Raw genomic sequence first — 25,739 nt, forward strand, 5'->3', positions numbered from 1 at the left:
TACTTCATCTCGCACGTCACATCTTCATTGCTGCTGTTCAGCCGAACGTCGTCGTGCGGACCGTAATCTAGGGACAAACAGCAGAGCTCACAGCTGGGCTAATATTACACACCTTTCTGGCCACATGATATTGCATGATCTGCCAGAGGAATCGTCGCTGTAGCCGCTTGCCCGGACTGCGTGACATGGTGGAACGTATCCTGCTGATAGGGTACAAATTGTGTCACCACCATGCCACCATTCAACTGCAGCCAACAGCGATGCACAATCGGAAAAAATGAATTAAAGTGGTAAGGTTTATTTTTTATTAATGCAAATAAATCAAAAGTACTGTGCAGAAAGATAGGATGATTCCGCTACTGACATTTTTTGAGTAGTACCTAAGAAGTAGAGCAAATTTTGTAACGATAATTAAGCGGAAAAATATTCCTTCCCATTCCCATATTCCTGCAAGGAAAGCAGGAGAAAATAATTCAATAACACCTAGTTCTATTATTGTTACTTACTCATACACTGTTATGAATCTGATGTGCATAAAAGGTGAAATACCAAAATCTAATACCAATAGTTAATATGCAAAATACCTCAAGCATAACTTACTCTGTTATTTCAATACCAAAAACGTGGCAAATTATTATTTGTTCTTAATAAAATACATGTATATTCTGCCTAAAGTATTTTGCATTTGGTTTTTGGTATATTGCTTCTTATTATATGAGGATTTTCTGAAGAAACTTCTATGTAACTTCCCATGAAATTGCAGGGGGAGCTTCCGGAGGACTGCCTGATGAAACTTCTAAAGAAATACCTGATGGAGCTTCCGGAGCAATTTTTGGTGGCACTTCTGGCGAATCTTTCGAATGTATTCTTGGGGAATTACTGAATGTATACGTACAACTTTTAGGAACTTCCGGAAGAATAGCTGCTGGAACTTTAGGAGGAATTTGTGGAGGAACTTTCGGAGTCCCGTAACGCCGTGCTGTGTTACGGAGTAAGATTTATCATGGTCACATTGCTTCAGACAAATCCTGACCCAACGGATACCCTCCCCATTATCCAACTCCGTGGTACTTATGAGGGTGTCGCTAAAGTCGCTAGCCTCTTTTAAGCAAGTACCATAACAACATTTCCTTCCTTTCGCTAGTTACGGTGAAGATGAGCGTCGCTAGGAGTAGTAATCCTCATGCTTTTGTCATTGTAGACTGGATAAAGGACCCCTTCCATTCTTGATTTCTGATAGCATTCTAAAACATGAGTATCTTTAGTGTCCAATCTACGAAATACACCGTAACAATGTTAATGCTAATGCTAATTTGTGGAGGAACTTTCGGAAAAAATCCTGGAGGAACTTTCGAAAAAAATCATGGATGAACTTTTGGAGTAACTTCTCGAGGAATACCCAGAGGAGGTTTTCGGAGCAATTCCTGGAGGACCTTTTGGATATTTGATGAAACTGTTGGCGGAACTTCGGGAGGAATTGCTGGGGAAGGTATACTCGAAAAAAATCTTTATAAGGAACTTTGAGAGAAATTTTTGCATTTCCCACTTCTCAATTCTCTCTTATTACTTCTTGCTTCTCACTTTTCACTTCTTACTTATAACTTCTCACGTTTCACTTTTTACTTCTCACTATTACTTATCATTTTTCATTCAGTGCTCTTCACTGAGCACTTCTTACTATTCATATATTATTTCTCATTTTTCATTTCTCACTTCTTACAATCACTTCTCACTTCACACAATCACTAATCACTTTTCATTTCTCACTTATCACTTCTTACTTCTCACTTATAACTTCTCACATGGAATTTTTCACTTCTAGCTTCTCTTTTCTTTTTTTATTGTCTTTATTATCGAGACTTTTAGCCTTCTCTTTTCTCTTTTTTCACTTTTCACTTCCTACTTATCACTACTCACTTCTCATTACTCTTTTTTCACTACTCGCAATTTAAGTTTTTTCAACTCTTCGGTCAAAGGTCATTCCTCCAAATGGCCCGACACTTTGTATATCGTGCATATGAACTGTTTCTGACAACATCTAGTTGGCGAGGTGAAGATACATTGAATAAGTTTGACTAAGAGAATATCGAGTAAGTACGGATATACAGTACACAGATAGAAGAATCCACCGAAATTTACGCTAAAAATCATGCATATAAATGGAACGCCATTATTAGCGTAATCCCACTCGGGATATAGCCTTAATGTAAGGGAAGGTGGTTGGTTGTCGGCCCCCTTTTTTTAGTTCATAACTTTCCTACATTTGCATAATGTGGTGATATTGTCATACCAATGGAAGCCTATAGGCATAACTGGTGAAGAGTTTTGATTTATTCCATCTATTGGAAAACTTTTATTAACAATTTTGTTAAGCGTTGTTTTTATGCCATTCTGAAAAAGGTGATCGGTTGTCGGCACCCCCAAAAACTCATTCAAAATTTAAAAAATACGAATTGAGGGTTTTATGGCTGAAAATATCGAAATTTATTTTGGAAACAGTAATGAAATTTATTGCATTTAAGTACATTATACAGATTTTAATAAAATTTAAAAAATTGTTCGTTGAAAATAATATAAACGTTCATACTACTGGTTTCACACGTGAATCCGCACTTATTGAAAACAATGTAGAAATAACGTGTATATCCAGCCGCATATGTCAAAAAAACGCGCGATGCTATTGGAAAACAACATGAATTGAAATGCGAAACACGTTAAATTTCAATGGATTGCTCTCGTTAATAAAATGAAAAATGCGTTTCAGAATTTGTTTCTAAATATTTAAAAAAAATGCAGATAAACATTGATAAAACCCATTCATGTAATATGTTGTAACGAATGATTTATTAAAAACCGCATTAAATAACGAAACTACTTATTTACACACTAACAGTCACATATGGACATAAAACGGTTGTCTCGACTGTAAAGGCTCCCCCAGACCTAAGCGATTCCATCGCCGCGACGGCGACAACCAGTCGCCGCGATTCTATCGTTGGGTCGCTGCAGGCAATAGCCTATTTACGCTTTCATACCTACGGCGACAGAATCGCTGTCGCCAAACGATAGAATCGCGTCACGACTGTCGCGTCGCCTGTGTTTGGGGGAACCTTAATGCAGCGAAATGTCAGCAGCGGCAGGATTTCGTTGGAGCTCTGACCGATTATGTGTTGCCGTTCAGCTGTTTCACGATCGAGGTTCGCCGGATAATTCCCCGTTGACTTGATGGCAAAGTTCACATTAGGGGATCCGAATAGAACTACCTGTGAAACAGATGATTTTTCAACAAAACAAAACAAAAATAATAACTAAATCTTCAATTTACCTCTAAGCTCTGTTCCTTTATTAAATTCCACATCATTAAAAAATCAAAGTAAAATATGTAGGAGCACAACTTCAGGCAGGCGCCATAATGCTAATTTGTCAAACTGAACGTCAACTAGATCGATGTTCAAAACTGCTGTGAAATCTAGTGCTGTCAATTCAACTTAATTTCCTAAAAGTATAACGTGTATTGCTATTGAATATACACAGCGATGAAACACTTTAAACTCACGTTCGAAAGAACATTAATCAAGCGTGTCGATTATTTTCAGTGTTGTTTTTGCTTACAACTTGGCTTATTGCCTAAAATTAGGCAATAAACTGATGATTTGCCATGATATTTCACCGCTGCCATCTGGGTGCCTACAACCGAAATTAGTAACCTTTCAGAAAAGTGAAAACGATAGTTTAACTGCGACCGCTAGGGTGGCATTGAATATTGAATCACAAAATAGACTAAATCTAGAGTGCTTTGAAAATAGGTCGTACGTGCAAAAGAGTCTTTCTTTGGATCTATTCTCTTTCGATTATTACACTGAGGAAAATGGACGTACGATTTTCAATAAAACGCCTTACGGAAATTTGCCACAAGGAATCGGTATGAATTTCAATATGTTGCCTTATGAATGATGATTTTCATTTAAAAAAAAGTGAAGTGCGGCAGACTGGATTCGAACCATGGACGTCGGGGTCGGGAGGCCGGTATGTAGACCACACGCCCGTCGACGCTTGGGTATTCGAAAAGGTAACTGCGTATAAGAAGCACTGATGGTGTAATATTCAGTCGAATATTCATAAGGCGCCGGTTATGAATTTCGACAGTCCAGTTCGCTGAGTGTACGAAACTATACAAAAGTTTACTTCGAATTTCTTGGCAGATATCCAAAGATAATAGCTTTGTCTATCTTGCTGAAGTGGAAATGTAGCGAAACATGCAAAACTAGCCGATATATTAGCGAAAGAGAGCGTGATCAAAGAGAATTTCTCGTTTGCACATACGACCTATTCTCAAAGCAATCAAGAAATTTGCTTTGTAAATACGGAATGCTCTTACCTATCCGATTATTTTATTCGATTTATAACACTTCGCAAATGACCAAAAAAAACTTTGAGGTGGGTTTTTACTAGAAAAAAAAAGTAAAATGAAACAAAGGCTTCCAAGTACTTCGGAAATGAGCATAACAAGATCGTACTGTTCAATCAAAGGTAATTGCCTATTTCCGGGGATTAAACCACCCGACTTGGACGTTAATTTACAATGTTATGAAAACTCATATGTGAATATGTACGTTATGTGGAAGATATTGATTTGGAAAATGTATTGGAGGTAACCACTTTCCCTTCGATGGGACTCGAACTCGGGTTCGAGTCCCATCGAAGGGAAAGTGGTTACCTCCAATACATTTTCCAAATCAATATCTTCCACATAACGTACATATTCACATATGAGTTTTCATAACATTGTAAAAGATCGTACTTATATAGCACACGTATGATATATGTCAAAATGATAATATCTGTTTTCTGTCAAAAGTTACGAGGGGGCACAGTGGCAAACCCACCTTGATTTCTGATAGCAATCTGGATAAGGATTTCAAAAGAAAAACATTTTCTTGAGAGGTTTTTCCTTTTTTACCTTTCTCGTACAACAAAGTTGTACCAAGTTGTACCGAAAGGCTATCATTTCACTCCGAAAACGAACTTTTTATAGAAGCCACGGAGACCCATAGTGTTATATACCAATCGACTTAGCTCGACGAACTGAGCACATGTCTGTCTGTCCGTGTGTATGTGTGTGCACAAAAGCTAAGTAAAACATTAGACAACTTTTCATATAGTAATCCTTAACCGATTTTCAAGTTGCATTTTGTTGCATTTTTGTTGCACGTTTGTCGATTTTCAAGTTGCATTTTCAAGTTTACAAGTTGCATTCGAAAGGTGGTAAGCCCTTGTAGATCACCATTGAATTTTGTGACGATTGGCCGTTGTGTTCAAAAGTGATTGAGAAAATGTTTCATAGAACCTTCGATTGAACCATGTAAGGTTGGTGTCTTGGCTAAATGTGAAAAAGGCAGTATCACTTTTCGGTGAATTAAGTTGTTTTTTTTTTCATTTTGATCAGGTTTGTTTGTGACGTAGGACTACGTCTATGTTTTCTATATTGGGGTACACTTTACGATTGCGAAAATCGGGGACCGTCACGAAAATATGATAGACTTTAAACTTTAATATCTAAGACGTTTTTCGATGGCTGTTTCCGGAGATGAACCAGCCTCGGGCTAAAAGTCTCCTAAATAAAGACAAAAAAAAAAGTTTTTCGATGGATTTTCAATTTTTTTGGACCATTCGATCAAGGATGAGTTAACGCTTCTTCGTATTTATTTGAAAATACTGATTTTTAACTATTTACTATTAATAATTGTTAAAAAGTTTAGAAATAGGTCAACCAACCAATCACGTAAATGCATCACTAGCACAGACATCAAAAATCAATCACTTGCGGGTTTGGATCTAATCCTCAGTTTGAACAAGGTTTCACGCAGAGCAGACGCATCAAAGCGATCGCTGCAGAGCGGACACAGCATCACGGAGGCGCTAATAGCATTTTCAAAGGAAATCCATCGCATTGGTGGTGGTGCTCGATGTGTTGCTGCAGATCATTCAACTTCAACGAACCAGCATTTTATATGAAGAAAGGGTTGGCCATAAAAATAGCACTGTGGCGAGCCCGCACCGCCAGTGCGGATGCTGAAAATTTATTACAAATTGTGGTGTCAGCTAGTTGGAAAGGAGCATTGGGAAAAGAAAAACTGGTTCTTCTCAGGACCAACATTTTATGAAAAGAACAATACGCATCTTAGATAAACAACATCTCAACGGTCGGATCAACCTTCTTTTGTATAAAATGGTGGCTTTTGTATAATATCAATGAAGACGCCACCCCAGTGGAAACTATCTACATCAACTGCCCATCGGTGAACGTCGCTCGGACAGACAGATGCCAAGAGATAATGATTTGTAATATGAAGAAACTTCGTCTTGAGTCAAATTTCTGTTGTTATTCCTCGCAATAGTAAGCATCTAACCAACGTCTCATAACCTAATTCAGAATACCGTGGACCCCCGATAATTTGAACAGCACCTCATTCACATTAACGGGGTTCATTTTTAGTTTGAACTTCTGGTTACTCTATAAGCATCAGAAAAACTGGTTTCTGGCTGCCCTCTTCGCTGGTTTGTTTTGATTCTGCGTTCCATATCACGATGTTCCATTTTTCTTCTCTCGATTCCACGTGGTAAATGACGTTTGAACCATTTTTAATTTGAACGATGTTCAAACCAACGGGGTTCAAATTAAAAAGTGTTCAGATTAAAAACGGTCATATTACCGGGGGTCCACGGAACAGCGATTTTTTTTTGATTTTTAGAATCTATCATTCTCGGAACTAGGAATGGGCGATACCGATACGATATATCGGGAATCGATATTTTCGCTCTGATTAATCGATTATCGATTTTTTTATGTTCGATGTTTGACCGTATCGATGTTTTGTAGCTGATATCGGATTTCATTTTTTTTTCAAATTCCGAGACATTATCCGTAATATATCAAAAGTAAAAATATAACACATTAGGCACAATCTGTTAAAAACAGCGAAACTTTGATGTGCGATTCGATGAATTTTTTTTTTGCTCGTGCTTCTAATTTTTCGAGCGTATCGATTTATCGGAATAACGATGTTTCAACGCCGATATTTTTCGGCATCGATAATTCGACAATAAAAACATCGATTCGGTAGTATCGATATTTTTCCCAAAAACGCCCATTCTTACTCGGAACGGTCCGTTGTCTGCGGAATTCCGATCAAAATGGCTCGCGCGCGCCGAAAAGCAGCTTTCTTATATCTAATGAAGTAGTTCCATTAGCCCCGCCCCTTCGTTAATCGTTATGAGTGCACATTATATTCACACCTAGGGGAAAATACCTATTCTTGGCAGTCTAGGACATTCGCCAAATTGAATGATAAAAATAATTAATAATTACACTAAACACAGGTACAGCTTAACTGGTACACATTTGTATGCTCTTTCTTTGATGATTGGTGTTCACTAAATATAACAGCTTTTACCACAAACTCAGTAAATTTATTATAAAGTAACAGGTCAACGTTTCTTCTATTGGCATAGCAATTTCTATTATCAGCAATGGATTTGCTTCCTTTAGCAACTAGACATGGAAGTGAAAAACTGGTAATGTATTGGTGCCAAATGCTGGTTGTTTATATCCTCCAGTAGTAAAATTCATTCATATTAATCGGCCGCACGCTCATCTCGCTTCACTCAATTTTGGAACAAACTTTATTGTTTATCAAAACTGGCTTAACACAAAACATGAATTTTTAGCCTTGGCATCAATTTTATGTCATGTAGACAGATAGGCAAAAGCATTTAAACACATTGTAAAACAAATTTAACCCTTATGAAGCCAACAAAAATCAGACGTGAATGGCAGATAGGGTACCCGTGTACCCAGATATTGACATTTTCATTACTTTTACCATTTTCAACCTATTTGAATAATGTTTGCCATTTAGGAGAAGGGAACTTATATGCATTTTGTCCGCTGCCAAGATTTACATCTTTTGTCTTTTGTAATGCCTTAGAGTATACACGCGTAAGCAAAAGTCTATCAACCTCTTTCAAATATACAACTTGCTCTTTGCGGTCCTTACATGATATGTATGTTTCATAAAAAAAACTATGGTGGTTGTGTACAAGACACGACCGCTCGACGTAAACTACGTGAAACCAAATCCATACACATAAGAATGAATATTTGTCTGTCTGCCCTTATAGACTAGGAAACGGCATGAACATTTGTATGTAGAGGTTTTAGGGAACGATGAAGATTCTTATGATGATATTAGACCCCTCCTCTTCTGGAAGAGGGACTCTCATACAAATGAAGTACACATTTCTGCTTTAATCGAAAATTAATCTAAAAAATGGAATCCAAAATTTGCAAATTTCGAATACTTAACGTCTTTTAAATAATGTAAAAAATATATATTTAATCAATTTTAGGTAAAACGAAGCTCGTCGGTTCTGGTAGTATAGTATATTAACAATATATTCCACCTCGTGAGTCTTCATAAGTATGTTGAATAATGGACAGCACTGTCCTATCCAGCCGCTGGAGCCACCCCATTCTTACACTACGTTTCACAGTTGGATAATATATAATACCCTAAAAGTAGGCAATTATTTATGGTTGAAATGCGCTATGTAGGAACGGGAATGATTATAATTTTTGATGAGCTTGGAAAGTATTGAAGTCGCAAAAGGAAAGCGGTCCTGTCAGCCACATAAGGGTTAAAACACTACGGTGTTGCTATCACTTTTAATATAATCCATGGTCTGCGTAAAAATCCGAATAGAAACATTTGTATTTTAACACTTTTTTTTAAATAAATGCCATCGCCGGATATTTTGTTCGTATTTTTGCTAAAAAAAATCACATAGAATTGTGCGTGCTTTTTAGCGTGTGTTTGATATGCTCACAAACACATTCTCTCGCTCTATTCCGAAGTGTGCTGCTGTCAAAGAAAACGAACAGTCCCGATTTTATTTAGTGAAACATAGAGCAAATATTGCATAAATTTGCTCTTTGTGGTAATAATCAAGTGCTGATAAAGTGTAAAAAGTAGTGTACGTACTTAATTGGTCGTGTCAAACGCAGTAAAGAGGAGAAACAGGCGATCCAAAAAAGTAAGTAACAGTTTGCTAATCGTGCGCTGCTTTCTTTGGCAATGCGATAATGGCAAGGATTTCGAAGGTGCAACCCAAGAAACAATTATTCTTTGAAGAAATGTCTCTTACAGCTACGCTATTCAGCTGTCTGTTTAATTATGATTGATTTATTGCATTTGATACTACTATACCAACCTTGTTCGCCCAAAAATGGAGAATCTATTCAACAACAGTAGTTCTATAAGCATGTTGAAATAAATGTTTAAGCTATTACCTTGCCTCGATTGTTCAACTGCAAAAACAATAAAAGAGCTACAACAACATTAATTCAACGCTTGTTACTACAAAGCTTATTACCCGAACTAATAAAGCGTTTGTTCAATGTTTTACAAATAAGGCTGCTTGATATACTATTGTTTGTGTAATATAGAAGATTGGAGGAAACTATTATTCAACATTAGTTTGAGAAATAACGTTGGTTTTGGTGGCTATAAGACATCTCAATTGTTGTAAGAAATATCTCAAATAAAGCTTATTACAAGTTTCCACAACAAGCATTTTTTTATAAAAATGTTGAAAGAGGACTAATTCTTACGGATAATTTTCATCTTTATATTATTTTATGGCTTTCATGAACTATCGATTTTTCAACTAATTAATTTCTAGAACTGTGACTTGTTTTTTTACATCAACTAGCCATTAGTACAGTTATCACAATCTCGAACGATGTGAGGCTCGAACCCAGGACCCTTCGATTGACATCCGCCTGCTCTTCCACTGCTCCATGCAAGGTCATATAAATCGACCATGTTAAATGTAGTTATAAATTATTTAATAACAAATTGAACAATTGATTGCACAAACATTGCATAAACAACATTTGAACATGTTTATTAAATAGAATGTATATGACAACAATATTGTTGAAAACGTTTGCACAACAACGTTTATACAAATTCAGATAAGCATCGAATGTAGTTCCTCCGCAGTATAAGAATCGTTGAATAATGAATTCTGAAACAACCTGCTTCCAATAGTCAATCCGTGCGCGCATCTGATATATGGGACGAAGTCGACGGACATAATTGATTTTGTCAACAATGATGAATCAACAGCAATTATGTTGTGTTAAACAACATTTGAAAGAACTAAATAAGTAAGTTATTTGAACAGTTATCATACAGTAAACTTATTTCACAATTAATTAACATGTTTGGTTCAAAGGCTTACAATCTAATATAAGACTTCTTCATTGAATTGTACAACTTCGGCAGCGCTGTTGCATAACAAATTCTAACAAATGTTATTAAGCGTCACATAAACATGCTATTCAATATAAACTCGATTACACAAAATAGGATTTATTTTGGTGGAATAAAGTATATTTACAGTGAATAATACAACTGTTCTTCACCCTGCCAGGGAAATTTTAGGGCAACATTTGTTAAACTTTTATTCGATGCTTTATTCAAATAACAACAGAACAGGGAACTAATGCAGTGATTTCAATCAGTATAATATTTATTAAACAACTTCTTAAACATGCTTTATTGTTCAACTACCATCGCTTCTGTTCAACAATTGTTCAACAAGCTTGTTGATTTATGGCTCTGAATTGTTTCTTGGGAAATTTGTTTCGATGATTAACTCATCAAATCTTGCTACTTTTACGCAAACAACTCATTCAAATGAAAGCTTAGACTTGAAATTGTGTGATTGAATCAAAATTATGTTCATAAATAGTGTATGTTTGCTGAAAAAGGCAAATATTGTTGAGGGTGCCAACAACTGTCGCACCCTGCCAATGCCGTATTCTACCCTATATCAGATCACAAAGGAGCGGAGCTAACGGGCTTAATTTATTGAATACAAGAAAGCTGCTTTCCAGCGCGCGCGAGCCATTTGATCAGGATTTCGCTGAGAGCGGTTGAACAAGATTTTATGCAGGACGGACGCAGCGGAGTGAACACAGCAGCACGAAGGCGCTCTGGTAGCATTTTCAAAGAAAAATCATCGAATTGGTGGTGGAAGTCTGCGTTTGTGGTCGTCATTCAACCTCAACAACAAATCAAAATCTTGTGATGAAATTCCATCTGACTGCTACTGACGCCATCCATTTGAACAAACTCATTGCATCATCTCCCTCCGTCGCCAAACGATGGTAACCCGGAAAAAATCGATATCATTTCTAATGACTAACGAAACAAAACCAAAGAATTAAAAACAATAAATCTTTCCAAAATCGTCATTGTCGTTTAAACAGCCGAACAGTCTGTTTGTCTGGGTAAACAATTTTCCCAACGGTCAAAACCTCTTCTTGGATAAATAGTTTAAGTCCTGAAAAGGACTGTTTGTAATTTATTCTTGAAGTCCCACTCACTTTGCCACCAGCGCTATAGAAAACGATGCATGTACGCTTCCATCGCGGGCGGAAGTCGAACGTTGCAAATTAATATATTTGTGTTTGGTTTCGCGCCATCTCCGATTCTGCTTATTTTCCCTTTATTCCGGACATTTTTGAGCATAATGTCTTCTAGGATTCTGATTATATCCACTGAAAGATAGACGAGTGGCTTCAGTGGCGATACGGCCGATGAGTCGTTCCTTTTCCACGGCTGGTTCATCTAACTGGGAGCTATTTTCAGTTTCTTGATTCGGTTGACCTCCGAGCAGTTTGCACAATGCTAATAAATTTACACAAATTATGATGAAAAATACCCTCCATTTCGTATAGCTACGTAGTCCTACGTCACCTTTGCGTACAACCCGATTGGGCTGCACCTTTGAGTTTTTCATTTTGATTTTAAGAGCATTTAAGAGGATTTTCCTACCTACCTTTGATTATTTTGACATTTTTCCTCCTAACCTTTTTATTTATTTATCATCAGACTAAGGCCGGAGTGGCCTGTGCTGCACATAAAAGACTTCTCCATTCAGCTCGGTCCATGGCTGCACTTCGCCAACCACGCAGTCTGCGGAGGGTCCGCAAGTCGTCCTCCACCTGATCGATCCACCTTGCCCGCTGTGCTCCTCGCCTTCTTGTTCCCGTCGGATCGTTGTCGAGAACCATTTTCACCGGATTACTGTCCGACATTCTGGCTACGTGCCCGGCCCACCGCAGTCTTCCGATTTTCGCGGTGTGAACGATGGATGGTTCTCCCAACAGCTGATGCAACTCGTGGTTCATTCGCCTCCTCCACGTACCGTCCGCCATCTGCACCCCACCATAGATGGTACGCAACACTTTCCTTTCGCAACACTCCCAGTGCGCGTTGGTCCTCCACGAGCATCGTCCAGGTCTCGTGTCCGTAGAGAACTACCGGTCTTATAAGCGTTTTGTAGATAGTCAGTTTGGTACGGCGGCGAACTCTATTCGATCGGAGCGTCTTGCGGAGTCCAAAGTACGTACGATTTCCAGCCACTATGCGTCTGTTTGCGTCGTTTCTCTGCTGGTATCGTTATCGGCGGTCACCAGTGAGCCCAAGTACACGAATTCTTCAACCACCTCGATTTCGTCACCACCGATAGAAACTCGTGGTGGGTGGCTCACATTGGCCTCTCTTGAGCCTCTTCCTATCATGTACTTCGTCTTCGACGTGTTGATGACTAGTCCAATCCGTTTAGCTTCGCTTTTCAGTCTGATGTAGGCTTCCTCCATCCTCTCAAAGTTACGTGCCATGATATCAATGTCGTCGGCGAAACCAAATAACTGGACGGACTTCGTGAAAATCGTACCACTCGTGTCAATCCCTGCTCTTCGTATTACTCCTTCCAAAGCGATGTTGAATAGCAGACACGAAAGACCATCACCTTGCCGTAACCCTCTACGCGTTTCGAAGGGACTCGAGAATGCCCCTGAAACCCGAACTACGCACATCACCCGATCCATCGTCGCCTTGATCAACCGTATCAGTTTATCCGGAAATCCGTTTTCGTGCATTAGCTGCTATAGCTGGTCCCGATCGATTGTATCATATGCGGCTTTGAAGTCGATAAATAGATGATGTGTGGGCACGTTGTATTCGCGGCATTTCTGCAATACCTGACGTATGGCGAACACCTGGTCTGTGGTAGAGCGTTCACCCATAAATCTCGCCTGGTACTGCCCCACGAACTCTCTTGCAATTGGTGTTAGTCGGCGGCATAAAATTTGGGAGAGTACCTTGTAGGCGGCTTTCAGCAATGTGATTGCGCGGTAGTTGCTACATTCCAGCTTATCGCCCTTTTTGTAGATGGGACACACCACACCTTCCATCCACTCCTGCGGCAGAACCTCATCCTCCCAAACCTTGATAATCACCCAGTGCAGCGCTTTAGCCAGTGCTTCACCACCGTGTTTAAACAGCTCTCCTGGTAGTTGGTCAACTCCAGGGGCTTTGTTGTTTTTAGCCGGCCGATCTCCTCCTGGATTTCCTGGAGATTCGGAGCCGGAAGTCGCATGTCCTGCGCGCGTGCTCCTAGGTTCATTACCATACCGCCACCGTTGTCTGCCATATCGCCATTCAGGTGCTCTTCGTAGTGCTGCCGCCACCTTTGGATCACCTCACGCTCGTTCGTAAGAAGGTTTCCGTTTATGTCCTTACACATATCGGGCTGCGGCACATGGCCCTTACGTGAACGGTTCAACTTCTCATAGAACTTTCGTGCGTTATTAGCTCGGTACAGTTCCTCCGTCTCTTCACGGTCTCGATCTTCCTGTTGGCGCTTTTTCCTCCGGAAAATCGAGTTTTGTCTGTTCCGCGCCCGTTTGTATCGTGCCTCGTTCGCCCTCGTGCGGTGTTGCAGCAATCTCGCCCATGCTGCATTCTTCTCCTCAACTAACTGCTCACATTCGCCATCATACCAGTCGTTTCTCTGATCCGGAGCCACCGTGCCTAGTGCAGCGGTTGCGGTGCTTCCAATGGCGGATCGAATATCTCTCCAGCCATCTTCAAGAGATGCTGCGCCTAGCTGCTCTTCCGTTGGGAGTGCCACTTCCAGCTGCTGCGCGTAGTCTTGGGCTAGTCTACCGTCTTGTAACCGCCCAATGTTAAGCCGCGGCGGACGACTCCGACGCGTGTTGATCACCGTCGAGAGTTTTGAGCGCAGACATACTGCGACGAGGTAGTGGTCGGATTCAATATTCGTACTGCGGTAACTACCATTCCGCGGGAGGCTGCAAAGTTTATGCATCGTTGGCCGTTGTCGTTCGATACGGTATGCAGACTATCCGGTCCGATGACCGGTCTATACATTTCCTCCCTTCCTACCTGAGCGTTCATGTCACCGATGACGATTTTGACGTCCCGCAGTGGGCATCCATCGTATGACTGCTCCAGCTGCGCATAGAACGCTTCTTTCTCGTCGTCGGATCTCCCTTCGTGTGGGCAGTGCAAGTTGATGATGCTATAGTTGAAGAAACGGCCTTTTATCCTCAGCTTGCACATCCGTGCGTTGATTGGCCGCCACCCAATCACGCGTTAGCGCATCTTTCCCAGCACTATGAAGCCGGTTCCCAGCTCGTTGGTGGTGCCACAGCTTTGGTAGAAGGTAGCCGCTCGATGCCCGCTTTTCCACACTTTCTGTCCTGTCCAGCAGATTTCCTGCAGCGCTACGACATCGAAGTTACGGGGATGTAATTCATCGTAGATTATCCTGTCGCAACCTGCGAAGCCTAGCGACTTGCAGTTCCATGTTCCAAGCTTCCAATCGTGATCCTTTATTCGTCTCCTAGGTCGTTGCCGATTGTATCGAGTCGTATTATCTTCTATGTCGTTCGTAATAGTTGGTTTTAAAGGCGGCTTATTGGGCCTGCGCAAACCTCCTGTCTCGTCGGAGGGCCGTCGTGTCAGGGCTGTTTAGCGTCCCACCTAACACCAGGACTTGGGCTTGTGCGCTTTGAGCGGCACACGGTCGCTTTGGCGGAGCCTACTTGCGGATACATGCAGCTTTTTATAGAGGTTTAACAGGGCCCACTGTCAAACCCCACCACATCCTAGGCAGGCGCCACAATGGCCTGGGGAGGGATCGTCAAGCCCTTGGACATAATCCCTGCTGCCCCCACATAATTTAATATCTAGTTTTGTTACGAACATCTCAAACACGGTAAATATGAGGGAATACCCAAAAGGCGTTTTGCACAGGGGGAGGGGCTGCGCGTTTTGGGGCCTTTTCCCCTAACAACATTCAGAGTAGTTTGGTAAAGTCATGAAATACACTCGACATTTTCATCATGAGAAATGTGATTGTGAAATAATTAGTTGAATCGCAACCCTTTTTTTTTTACTTATGAAATTATGGTCTATAGATTTTGCTATTATGTTCACTACTCAAATTGAATCGATAAAAGCTGAGTGCTACCACAGCATTGTATCAAACAAAATTTTGAAGCGGTTTAAGAGGATTTATGACTGGTCCAGTATAGGGAAGTTATCCTAGATGGGTAATATCCTGAACTGGAAACAGAGGCACAGAGCTGCTAGAGCTATGAATATAAATCTAATAAACACAGTCCGGAAGAATCGGATATTCACAGTTCGGTACTATTGACTGCTTTTTTCACTTAGCCGTCCTATTGTGCGGCGGAACGTACTGAAAAATGATAAATTTCAAGATATGTTCGAGATTATGTGCATAATTTGTCCGCTCATGTTACGCGTGAGTGCTCCTGAAGTTGTCCGTGCTTACTTTCCCCGCCGAACTCTCGGTGTGCGGACCCGAGAAGCTCCGGTATGGGACGAGAATTATCTTTCTTTCTCTTTGATCGCAGCAGCAGAGGGCATTGATTTGGTCATCTTGTCGGGTTTGATTCTGATGAAGGAGGAGAGGAAGGTACGCACGCTACACGGCACACCAGCAGAGGAAAAACTGTGAGAACAAAAATCGTGTCGAAGCGTCTTTCAAGTTAATGAATTTTATTGCCTTCCCATTTGGCTGCCGAGCGCTACCGGTTTGCCAGGTTCTCATATCTACAATTGCCACTACTGCTACTGTCCGCTGCTCGTGGAAGGAAACGATGTGATCAATGGGATGCTGAAATCACTCCGATTGGAATCGGAAACTGAGAAAGCTATTTGTAGCTATTTGAAATGGAACCGCATCTGAGACTGGGTTGAGGGTCTAGTTGCCAACTGTTGGTTGGTTGTGAGTGGAAATAATTTATCAAAAAAATTTGTCATTTGCAAAAACAGTGTCATGAATAAAAGATTATATTTAGAGCTAAGTAAAACAGGTGTGTCTTAACTTGCCGTAAAACTCACTTACGTAGGGACCCTAAACGCCTACCACTTCAACCTGTCACCAGGTTGGATTTTGGTCGAATTCTTCTATTTCTTGTGAGAGGCTACGCTGCCATGAACCTCTGGGAAAGCCTCTGCTGCGATGTCCTGCTGCGTTCCAATTCAACGCTTGTTAGCAGATTTAGTTTCGACCCCTAGGTATAGAGTGGCCGACCCAGTCCAACTGGCGCTCCCGAGTTTTATTTGCTATTGGCCTCTGGTGACTCCAACGATGAAACTCGTTGATTAAAATTCAGTTATGAGGCCACCAGGTTCGAATTATGTATCGCAGGCATTGGTTGATGTACAATGTTCACATCATACACACATCATTAATATGCATGATTAGAATTTAGTTGATTCCAAATTTTCATTTTACTAAGCACTAATACATTTCATATAATCAAAAGACGCTTTCTTTAATTCAATACTGGTACTCCAATAAGTTGGGTTTTCAGTGAATCGTTGGCTCTTGGTTTTGTTGGTATCCACATTCGGGTAACATACCTTGATTAAGAAGAACGAAGTACGAACTCACAATCTGATATTTCAAAAATGTTGTATGGAACTTCCAAGGCAAACCAAACCGATTGTCCACACTACCCACTACCGGATTTTCACTCTGTTTAATATGTGCTTACGTTAACATTGATTTACTTCTCCACTCTCCACCATCTTACTCCTTGCGCTTGGCTGTAAGCATGGTTACATGCTTCTTGCATGTTAACGTTCTTGTGGCGCGTGAAAAAATATGTCGATATTTTATTATTCGCTTCCCCTGTTATCGTTCTGCGCTTCTGGCTCCCTTTAAGTTCTCAATGAAACTAGCATCGTGCAGTGCGCGAAGGTAAGGCCCACAGCTGCAATAGACGGGGAAGTAAATGTGCGCATTTCAATGCATGGTGCTGACAATGCATGAACCCATTTCAGCACTGATTGTGCTTTTGCAGGCTGGCTGCCGGGGTGACGTCGAGCCGCAGTAATTAAAATTCCAGCAACGTTCGTTCGCAACATGTGAAAATTACTGTCCCAAATCATGTCGTGGTGAATTTCAAAGATATGTTTTATTAATAGGCACGCTGGGAAGATGCTGCTGTAACATCAATCATGAGAACTGGATTTTAAATTAACATGTGGTGACAAGTTTTGGCTTTTGGCGAGGAACAATAATTCCTTTCCGTTTTCTGAAGTAGGTACATAATGAAAATTCCCGAAGTAAGGCCTTTAGATCAACACTCGTAACCAAAGATTTTTTTTTCTTTATTTAGGAGACTTGCAGCCCGAGGCTGGCTCATCTCCGGCGTAACCAAAGATCTATCAGCCTATTTGAAATATGGTACATGCTCTGTGTGACTCATAGAAGAGATTGTGTCAAAACTTAAGTTCTTGGTCATCCAGAAAATTTTCGAAACAAGGCCTTAATATCTACACTCGTAACCAAAGATCTATCCGCCTGTTTCAAATATGGTACATGCTCTGTGTGACTCATAGAATAGATTGTGTTTAAAGCATAAGTTCTTGGTCATCCAGAAAATTTCCGAAGTAAGGCCCTTAGATCTACACGCGTAACCAAAGATCTATCCGCCTGTTTTAAATATGGTACATGCTCTGTGTGACTCATAGAATCTTCTTCTTCTTCTTTTGGCATTACATCCCCACACTGGGACAGAGCCGCCTCGCAGCTTAGTATTCTCATTAAGCACTTCCACAGTTATTAACTGCGAGGTTACTAAGCCAGGTTACCATTTTTGCATTCGTATACCATGAGGCTAGCACGATGATACTTTTATGCCCAGGGAAGTCGAGACAATTTCCAATCCGAAAATTGCCTAGACCGGCACCGGGAATCGAACCCAGCCACCCTCAGCATGGTATTGCTTTGTAGCCGCGCGTCTTACCGCACGGCTAAGGAGGGCCCACGTCTCATAGAATAGATTGTGTCAAAACTTAAGTTTTTGGTCATCCAGAAAATTTTCGAAGTAAGGCCTTTATATCTACACGCGTAACCAAAGATCTATCCGCCTGTTTCAAATATGGTACATGCTCTGTGTGACTCATAGAATAGATTGTGTCAAAGCATAAGTTCTTGGTCATCCAGAAAATTTCCGAAGTAAGGCCTTAATATCTGCGTAACCAAAGATCTATCCGCCTGTTTCAAATATGGTTCATGCTCTGTGTGACTCATAGAATAGATTCCAGTCCAAATCTAGTGCCAGACCAGGATTGACAAACGTTACGTCAATACATGACTCGACTTCATTCATATGGAATGTGCTAGTGGAACCATCATTGACTAACATTGCGTCGAACTTCGCTAGCGTCTCTAGTAATGCTTGACTTGCGTCGTGTTGATCCCTTTCACTTTTTTAGAAGGGGGTCTTGGCTCTGCTCATGGGGACCTCTGTCGTCTACAAAGGTGGAGTGATCAGAGCGCTTGTGGCAAAGCTCCAACGAGGCCCAAGGATTTTTTTTCTGGCTGAGAATTGTTAAATTACCCTCAATGGCACAGTCGAATGAGTCAATGAGGCTGATTGTTCAGACAGTAAACTTATTTGTTGACCTAACAGTGACTCTCAAAAATCGAATTTAAAAATGTTTGGTGGGAATTGATTTTTCCCCAAGAACTTGCTTTGATAAAAGCAAAATTTTCGACTTGTTGTGTGTATTGGGGAGACCCCAAATCTATCGCCAGAGATTAATTTTTTCGTAAAATGGGTGTATGGGTGGCAAATGGGGATCAAATGTCCCATTTTGACGCAACAACTTGAATTCTGAATATCCTAAAATTGCGAAGGAATGTTGACATTTTGACCAGTAAAATATAGCATTTGGTCATTGTTAGGAGAAGTTATTTAAATTTTGCGTGACCACTAAACAAATCTTCATATATAACTCACCACATAACGATCATTTGTCTAGAGGCCAAAAAATACGCTAAAATAAAACTTCTTTGGTTCGCGGTAAAACATGGGGGTCTCCCAAGGGATCAGTCTCCCCACCTGTCTACAAGCAAGTCACGACCCATATAACTTTGATTGAACAATCTCTACCTATGATAACAGATGATGCGAACCATGTTGATTATCCCCATGTCATATTTGTTTCAGAACCTTTGGTGCTAAATGTGCTCGCTGTAGTCGAAGCATTGCCGCTTCGGATTGGGTACGTCGCGCTCGAGAACTAACGTTCCATCTTGCCTGCTTTGCCTGTGATAGCTGTGGACGGCAGTTGTCCACCGGGGAACAGTTCGCCCTGGCAGACGATAAGGTCCTCTGCAAGACTCACTACTCGGAGATGTTTGACTGCGGCACTTCCAGTGATGGTAAGGTCTATCGTTGTTCTATTTCAGAGACGTAACAACATGCGATTTGTGTGTTACAGATGGCTGCGAAACGGATGAGTTCCAGAAAAACAGCAAATCGAAAAGGGTGCGAACAACATTCACCGAAGAACAGCTGCAGATTCTGCAGGCAAACTTCAACATCGACAGCAATCCCGACGGGCAGGATCTCGAACGGATAGCTTCAGTGACCGGCCTGAGTAAGCGGGTCACACAAGTTTGGTTTCAAAACTCCCGTGCGCGTCAGAAAAAGCACGTTCAAGGTATGTGTCGAGAATTTGCAACGGTTTTATTTGTTAACGATATAGTTTCTCAATGAAATTTAATTTTTACCTTCTTCATTATTTTTAACTAACCACCGCCGAACAAATTACGCCAAACGAGACGAGCCAGCCTTCGGCTGAAAGTCTCGTTAATAAAGAAATAGAAAAATATACGCCAAATTTTGGCCTCTTAACCGAATGATGGCTGTTACAATCAAAATAATGTACAATGTACATATCTGTTTTGTCGCTTCTATAATATGTACCAAAGCAAAAATAAAAAACCCAGATCAATCCACCTAGCGTTGGTGGTGCCTTTCTCGCGCATTAAAAACTAAGAAAAACACATAAGATAGGTCGAAATAACACTTTAGGGGGATAGATTTTACTTTTTCCATCAATTCATATCCATTTGCGGTCATTTGAATGCATTGCTGCAATCTTCGAAAAAAAAATTCTTTTTTGAAATTGTTTTCCCAAGAGGGGACCCTTGGCAAAAACAATGTTTTTCTAATAACTTTGGAACGCAATGACCGATCAAGCCAATTTTCAATAGGAAACAAGTAGACCGCAATCCGCGTCGATTGCAACTTGTTGCGAGCAATTTCTAATTCTATTCGGATAATTCTAAGTACCAAAAAGTGTGTCTCACATTTTTGTACACACACACCACACACACCCTCCATCTTTTCAAAGTTACGTGCCATAATATCTATGTCGTCGGCGAAGCCAAATAGCTGGACGGACTTATTGTAAATTGTACCACTCATGTTAATCCCTGCTCTTCGTATTACCCCTTCCAAAGCGATGTTAAATAGCAGACACGAAAGACCATCACCTTGCCGTAACCCTCTGCGGGTTTCGAAGGGACTCGAGAATGCCCCTGAAACTCGAACTACGCACATCACGCGATCCATCGTCGCTTTGATCAACCGTGACAGTTTATCCGGCAATCCGTGTTCGTGCATTAGCTACCATAGCTGGTCCCGATCGATTGTATCATATGCGGCTTTGAAGTCGATAAATAGATGATGTGTGGGCACGTTGTATTCGCGGCATTTCTGCAGTACTTGGCGAACACCTGGTCCGTGGTGGAGCGTTCGCCCATAAAACCCGCCTGGTACTGCCCCACGAACTCCCTTGCAATTGGTGCTAGTCGATGGCATAAAATTTGGAAGAGTACCTTGTAGGCGGCGTTCAGCAATGTGATTGCGCGGTAGTTGCTGCAATCCAGCTTATCGCCCTTTTTGTAGATGGGACAAACGACACCTTCCATCCACTCCTCGCAAATCTTGGTAATGACCCAGTGCAGCGCTCTAGTTATTGCCTCACCACCGTGTATTAATAGCTCTCCTGGTAGTTGGTCAACCCCAGGGGCTTGTTGTTCTGCAGCCGGCCAATCTCCTCCTGGATGTCCTGGAGATCCGGAGCCGGTAGAATTATGTCCTTCGCGCGTTCTCCCAGGTCCATCACCATACCGCCATCTTCGTCTGTCACATCGCCATTCAGGTGTTCTTCGTATTGCTACCCCCACCTTTGGATCACCTCACGCTCGTTCGTAAGAAGGTTCCCGTTTATGTCCTTACACATATCAGGCTGTGGCACGTGGCCCTTACGTGCACGGTTTAACTTCTCATAGAATTTTCGTGTGTTATTAGCGCGGTACAGTTGCTCCGTCTCTTCACGGTCTCGATCTTCCTGCTGGCGCTTTTTCCTCCGGAAAATCGAGTTTTTTCTGTTCCGCGCCTGTTTATATCGTGCATCGTTCGTCCTCGTGCGGTGTTGCAGCAATATCGCCCATGCTGCATTATTCTCTTCTACCAACTGCTCACATTCGCCGTCATACCAGTCGTTTCTCTGATCTGGGGGCACCGTGCCAAGTGCAGCGGTTGCGGTGCTACCAATGGCGGATCGAATATCTCTCCAGCCATCTCCAGCCAAGAGACGCTGCGCCTAGCTGCTCTTTCGTTGGGAGTGCCACTTCCAGCTACTGCGCGTATTCTTGGGCTAGTCTACCGTCTTGTAGCCGCCCAATGTTAAGCCGCGGCGTCCGACTTCGACGCGTGTTGTACACCGTCGAGAGTTTTGAGCGCAGGCATACTGCAACAAGGTAGTGGTCGGATTCAATATTCATTCGCACTGCGGTAAGTGCGTACGTTCGTGATGTCGGAGAAGAATTTACCGTCGATTAGAACGTGGTCGATTTGGTTTTCCTTTTCTTGGTTAGGTGATTTCCATGTAGCCTTGTGGATGTTTTTGCGGGAAAGAAGGTGCTTCGGAATACCATTCCGCGGGAGGCTGCGAAGTTTATGCATCGTTGGCCGATGACCGGTCTATACATTTCCTCCCTTCCTACCTGTGCGTTCATGTCACCGATGACGATTTTGACGACCCGCAGTGGGCATCCATCGTACGTCTCCTCCAGCTGTGCGTAGAACGCTTCTTTCTCGTCGTCGGGTCTCCCTTCGTGTGGGCAGTGCACGTTGATGATGCTATAGTTGAAGAAACGGCCTTTAATCCTCAGCTTGCACAACCTTGCGTTGATTGGCTGCCACCCAATCACACGATGGCGCATCTTACCCAGTACTATGAAGCCGGTTCCCAGCTCGTTGGTGGTGCCACAGCTTTGGTAGAAGGTAGCCGCCCGATGCCCGCTTTTCCACACTTTCTGTCCTGTCCAGCAAATCTCCTGCAGCGCCACGACGTCGAAGTTGCGGAGATGTAATTCATCGTAGATCATCCTGTCGCAACCTGCGAAACCTAGCGACTTGCAATTCCATGTTCCAAGCTTCCAATCGTGATCCTTTATTCGTCGCCTAGGTCTTTGCCGATTATATCGAGTCGCATTATCTCTTATATTGTTCGTAATTATTGGTTTTCCAGGCTTATTGGGCCTGCGCAAACCTCCTGTCTCGTCGGAGGGCCGTCGTGTCAGGGCTGTTTAGCGTCCCACCTAACACCAGGACTTGCGCTTATGCTTATGCTTATTGCGCGACTTATGCGCTTTGAGCGGCACACGGTCGCTTTGGTGGGGCCTTCTTGCGGATACTTGCAGCTTTTTATAGGAATTTAACAGGGCCCACTGTCAAACCCCACCATATCCTAGGCAAGCCCCACAACTCGCAGATGACCTGGGGAGGGATCGTCAAGCCCTTGGACATCTTCGCCATGTTAAAACACAGTGATTTCACGCACATGTCCGTCTCCACCAGAAGGCAGCAGCGCGGCTTCGTCAATGCGAATTTCAAGCCCTACCTCAAGCTCATACCTTGAGAAAAGCACAATAAGCTATTTTATGAGACAGTTTCGAACAGCTGATCGGAATTTTGAGTGAACGGCTCGATCTTTGTTTTGGTAAATTTGCATGTAAACCATCATCATTTCATTCCATTTTCGCAAATGTTCCTTGTAAAATGTAAATATTAGTGTTAGGTCTCCTGTCATTTGAGCTTTCTGTAAAATAGCTTATACATAGCCTATATAGCATCATCGAATACCATCACCCTAATCTAAGTCAAACTTTTGATAAATATACTTTTTGTGAAACTTTTAGAGAACTCTATTTCAAACAGATTTCGAATCTATTATACGTAATAATATTTATATTTATCTTTTATGTTCAGTTCCTAGAGATGGCGACCTGAATCCATTCGCCAGGCACATTAATCTCCAGCTGTCGTACACATTCCAACAATCGACCGTAATGCACAATCCGATACACATGGGCGCTATGGCTAACGTTGGCCATTCCGGTAGTATTAACTGCAACAGCGGCAGCATCAATAACAACATTACGGTAGCAGCTTTTAGTAATAACAACAAGGCAAATAGTTCGTCAAAGTCATCCCCATACAGCAGACATGGTAGGTAAAGTGATAAGCGCATACCTGATTACAATTATGTACAAAGATAACGAATTTCATCCACAGAATCGTCGTTGGATGAGTTATCAGAGGACTCCGCCATCCACTGCATGCAGAACGAAATGTGAACCGGATGGACAAATGTTTTAAAGTATTATTTATTTTTAATAGCAAAGATATTTAGGAAATGAAAAAAAGTCATGAAACTGCATAATTAGTTAAGTAATTATTTATCTTATTCATTTAAGAATTAATGGATCAGTAATTTGTTGTATTAGTTGTGTAATGTGCAGTTTTCTATGTTTTCATTAATAGAAATGATCCTTGGGCAGAAGCGATTTTAAAACATTTGCAAATCAAATTTGCATCATGTATAAGTCATTGAATAAGCTAATAAAAAAAAAATGATTTAAAACTTTCACGTGCCTCCCATAATTTTCATTATCGAATCATAAGAGATAAGTTTTGTTGTGATATGTTTCCTATCCTATCTACCTCTACTGATGATGGACGAATACACTCCGTGTACGGATCACAGCCGAATGTATTACGTCATAGTCCAGATCGCTCGTTCTTGTGCCGCCAATCGCCAGTCTCCCCAACACTCTCGATTGCGTCTACGCTACCGATGAATTGGGCCAACGAACGAAAGTGTATTAGGAGGATCGTCGTACATACTAATAAAACCGTAATCAGCATGCGTGACATTCGCCAGCGTAAACAAAAACGCTTTTAGTATGTCTGTAAGGCGAGAGAAAAGGTACACGAATTCTTACACCAGATTTTGGAAGAAGTATTTCAAGTTTCAACACTAGATTGGTTGTGATTGGAAGTAATTTTGACCAGAAATGAATCAACGTTCGGAGGTACCGATGCGCCACCTGTTCGATGGCAGTGATCTGAATGTGTACGACAAAGATATTATCAATTTGTCTGCCGGAGCACCAGGGCCAGATTTGTTGAGCGAATGTTGCAAAAGTTTCAAAATCGCTACCGAGCATAGAATGGTAAGTACAATACATTATCATCACATGTTCATTTTAATGAACGATAAACAACTCAAATTATTCCACCGGAGCGCAATGGTAGCTTTTCAATTAAACTCAACTCTTGGCTGAGATCATTACGAAGTTTTACTTCGTCGGTTATTTTACACTAGCGGGTTTGTTAATTATTTACACTGATGATAAGAGAATAAGTATTGCGCTATCTACTACTTAAGGACAAGCATCACAGAATCCAAAACTAAATTCACTCATGTTTTCAAGAGCACACCACTCAATACGGAGGCGGTGGACAACTTTTGTTTTTGCCTTTCTCGTATACTAAGGCTCTGTCTCATTTGGAGAATTAAACTTAAAAGTGACAGTTCGAAAATTAGCAAATAACTCAATCATAAGAATGGTTGGTGCTACCCAGCAATTCCAATAAGACATCGATGTAAAATCTGTCAAAACTAATCTTGCTCTGCGAGCAGGGTTATTTGATAATTATTGAAATGTCACTTTTAATTTTAATTTCAGTTTAATTCTCCAAATGGGACAGACCCTAAGTATACGTAAAGGCTATATGATCACTCCAAAATCAAACTTTTGATAGAAGGCTCGGAGACCCATAGTGTTATATACCAATCGACTCAGCTCGACGAATTGAGGTGATGTCTGTTTGTGTGTATGTATGTATGTGTGTGTGTGTGTGTGTGTGTGTGTATATGTGTGTATGTGTACAAAATTTTGTAGACACACTTTTAGGAACTTAGCATTGGCCGAATTACTCGCAATAAGTTCTATTCGACTAAGAATCCTATCCCATTGTTTTCTATTGAAAATTGGCTAGATTGGACTATGGGATCAGAAGTTATGGTCAAGATAGTATTTTCTTTGCGCAAAACACGCTAAAAAGCGCTCACCCATATTTTTTTTGCACGAGAAAGGCGCCAACA

The 25,739-nt window shown here is 41.3% G+C and overlaps 2 protein-coding genes across 3 annotated transcripts in view; both read left to right on the top strand.

Moving 5' to 3' along the window:
- The window catches only part of LOC134211315 (LIM/homeobox protein Awh-like), a 72,086-nt gene extending 47,890 nt beyond the window's left edge, over positions 1–24,196 (top strand). Inside the window, exons 3-6 of one of the 2 annotated variants that reach the window (XM_062688065.1) lie at positions 19,439–19,653; positions 19,713–19,934; positions 23,558–23,801; positions 23,864–24,196. In XM_062688065.1, coding sequence (XP_062544049.1) covers positions 19,439–19,653; positions 19,713–19,934; positions 23,558–23,801; positions 23,864–23,879 — 697 coding nt within the window. In that variant the 3' untranslated portion in view covers positions 23,880–24,196. The remainder of the gene's footprint in view (positions 1–19,438; positions 19,654–19,712; positions 19,935–23,557; positions 23,802–23,863) is intronic. The other variant, XM_062688064.1, reaches the window with a different exon arrangement.
- A 310-nt stretch (positions 24,197–24,506) lies between these two features.
- The window catches only part of LOC134211314 (uncharacterized), a 30,106-nt gene continuing 28,873 nt past the window's right edge, over positions 24,507–25,739 (top strand). The window contains exon 1 of the mRNA XM_062688063.1: positions 24,507–24,804. Coding sequence (XP_062544047.1) covers positions 24,646–24,804 — 159 coding nt within the window. The 5' untranslated portion in view covers positions 24,507–24,645. The remainder of the gene's footprint in view (positions 24,805–25,739) is intronic.

The sequence above is a fragment of the Armigeres subalbatus genome, chromosome 2 (genome assembly GCF_024139115.2).
Source record: "Armigeres subalbatus isolate Guangzhou_Male chromosome 2, GZ_Asu_2, whole genome shotgun sequence".
Lineage (NCBI taxonomy): Eukaryota > Metazoa > Arthropoda > Insecta > Diptera > Culicidae > Armigeres > Armigeres subalbatus.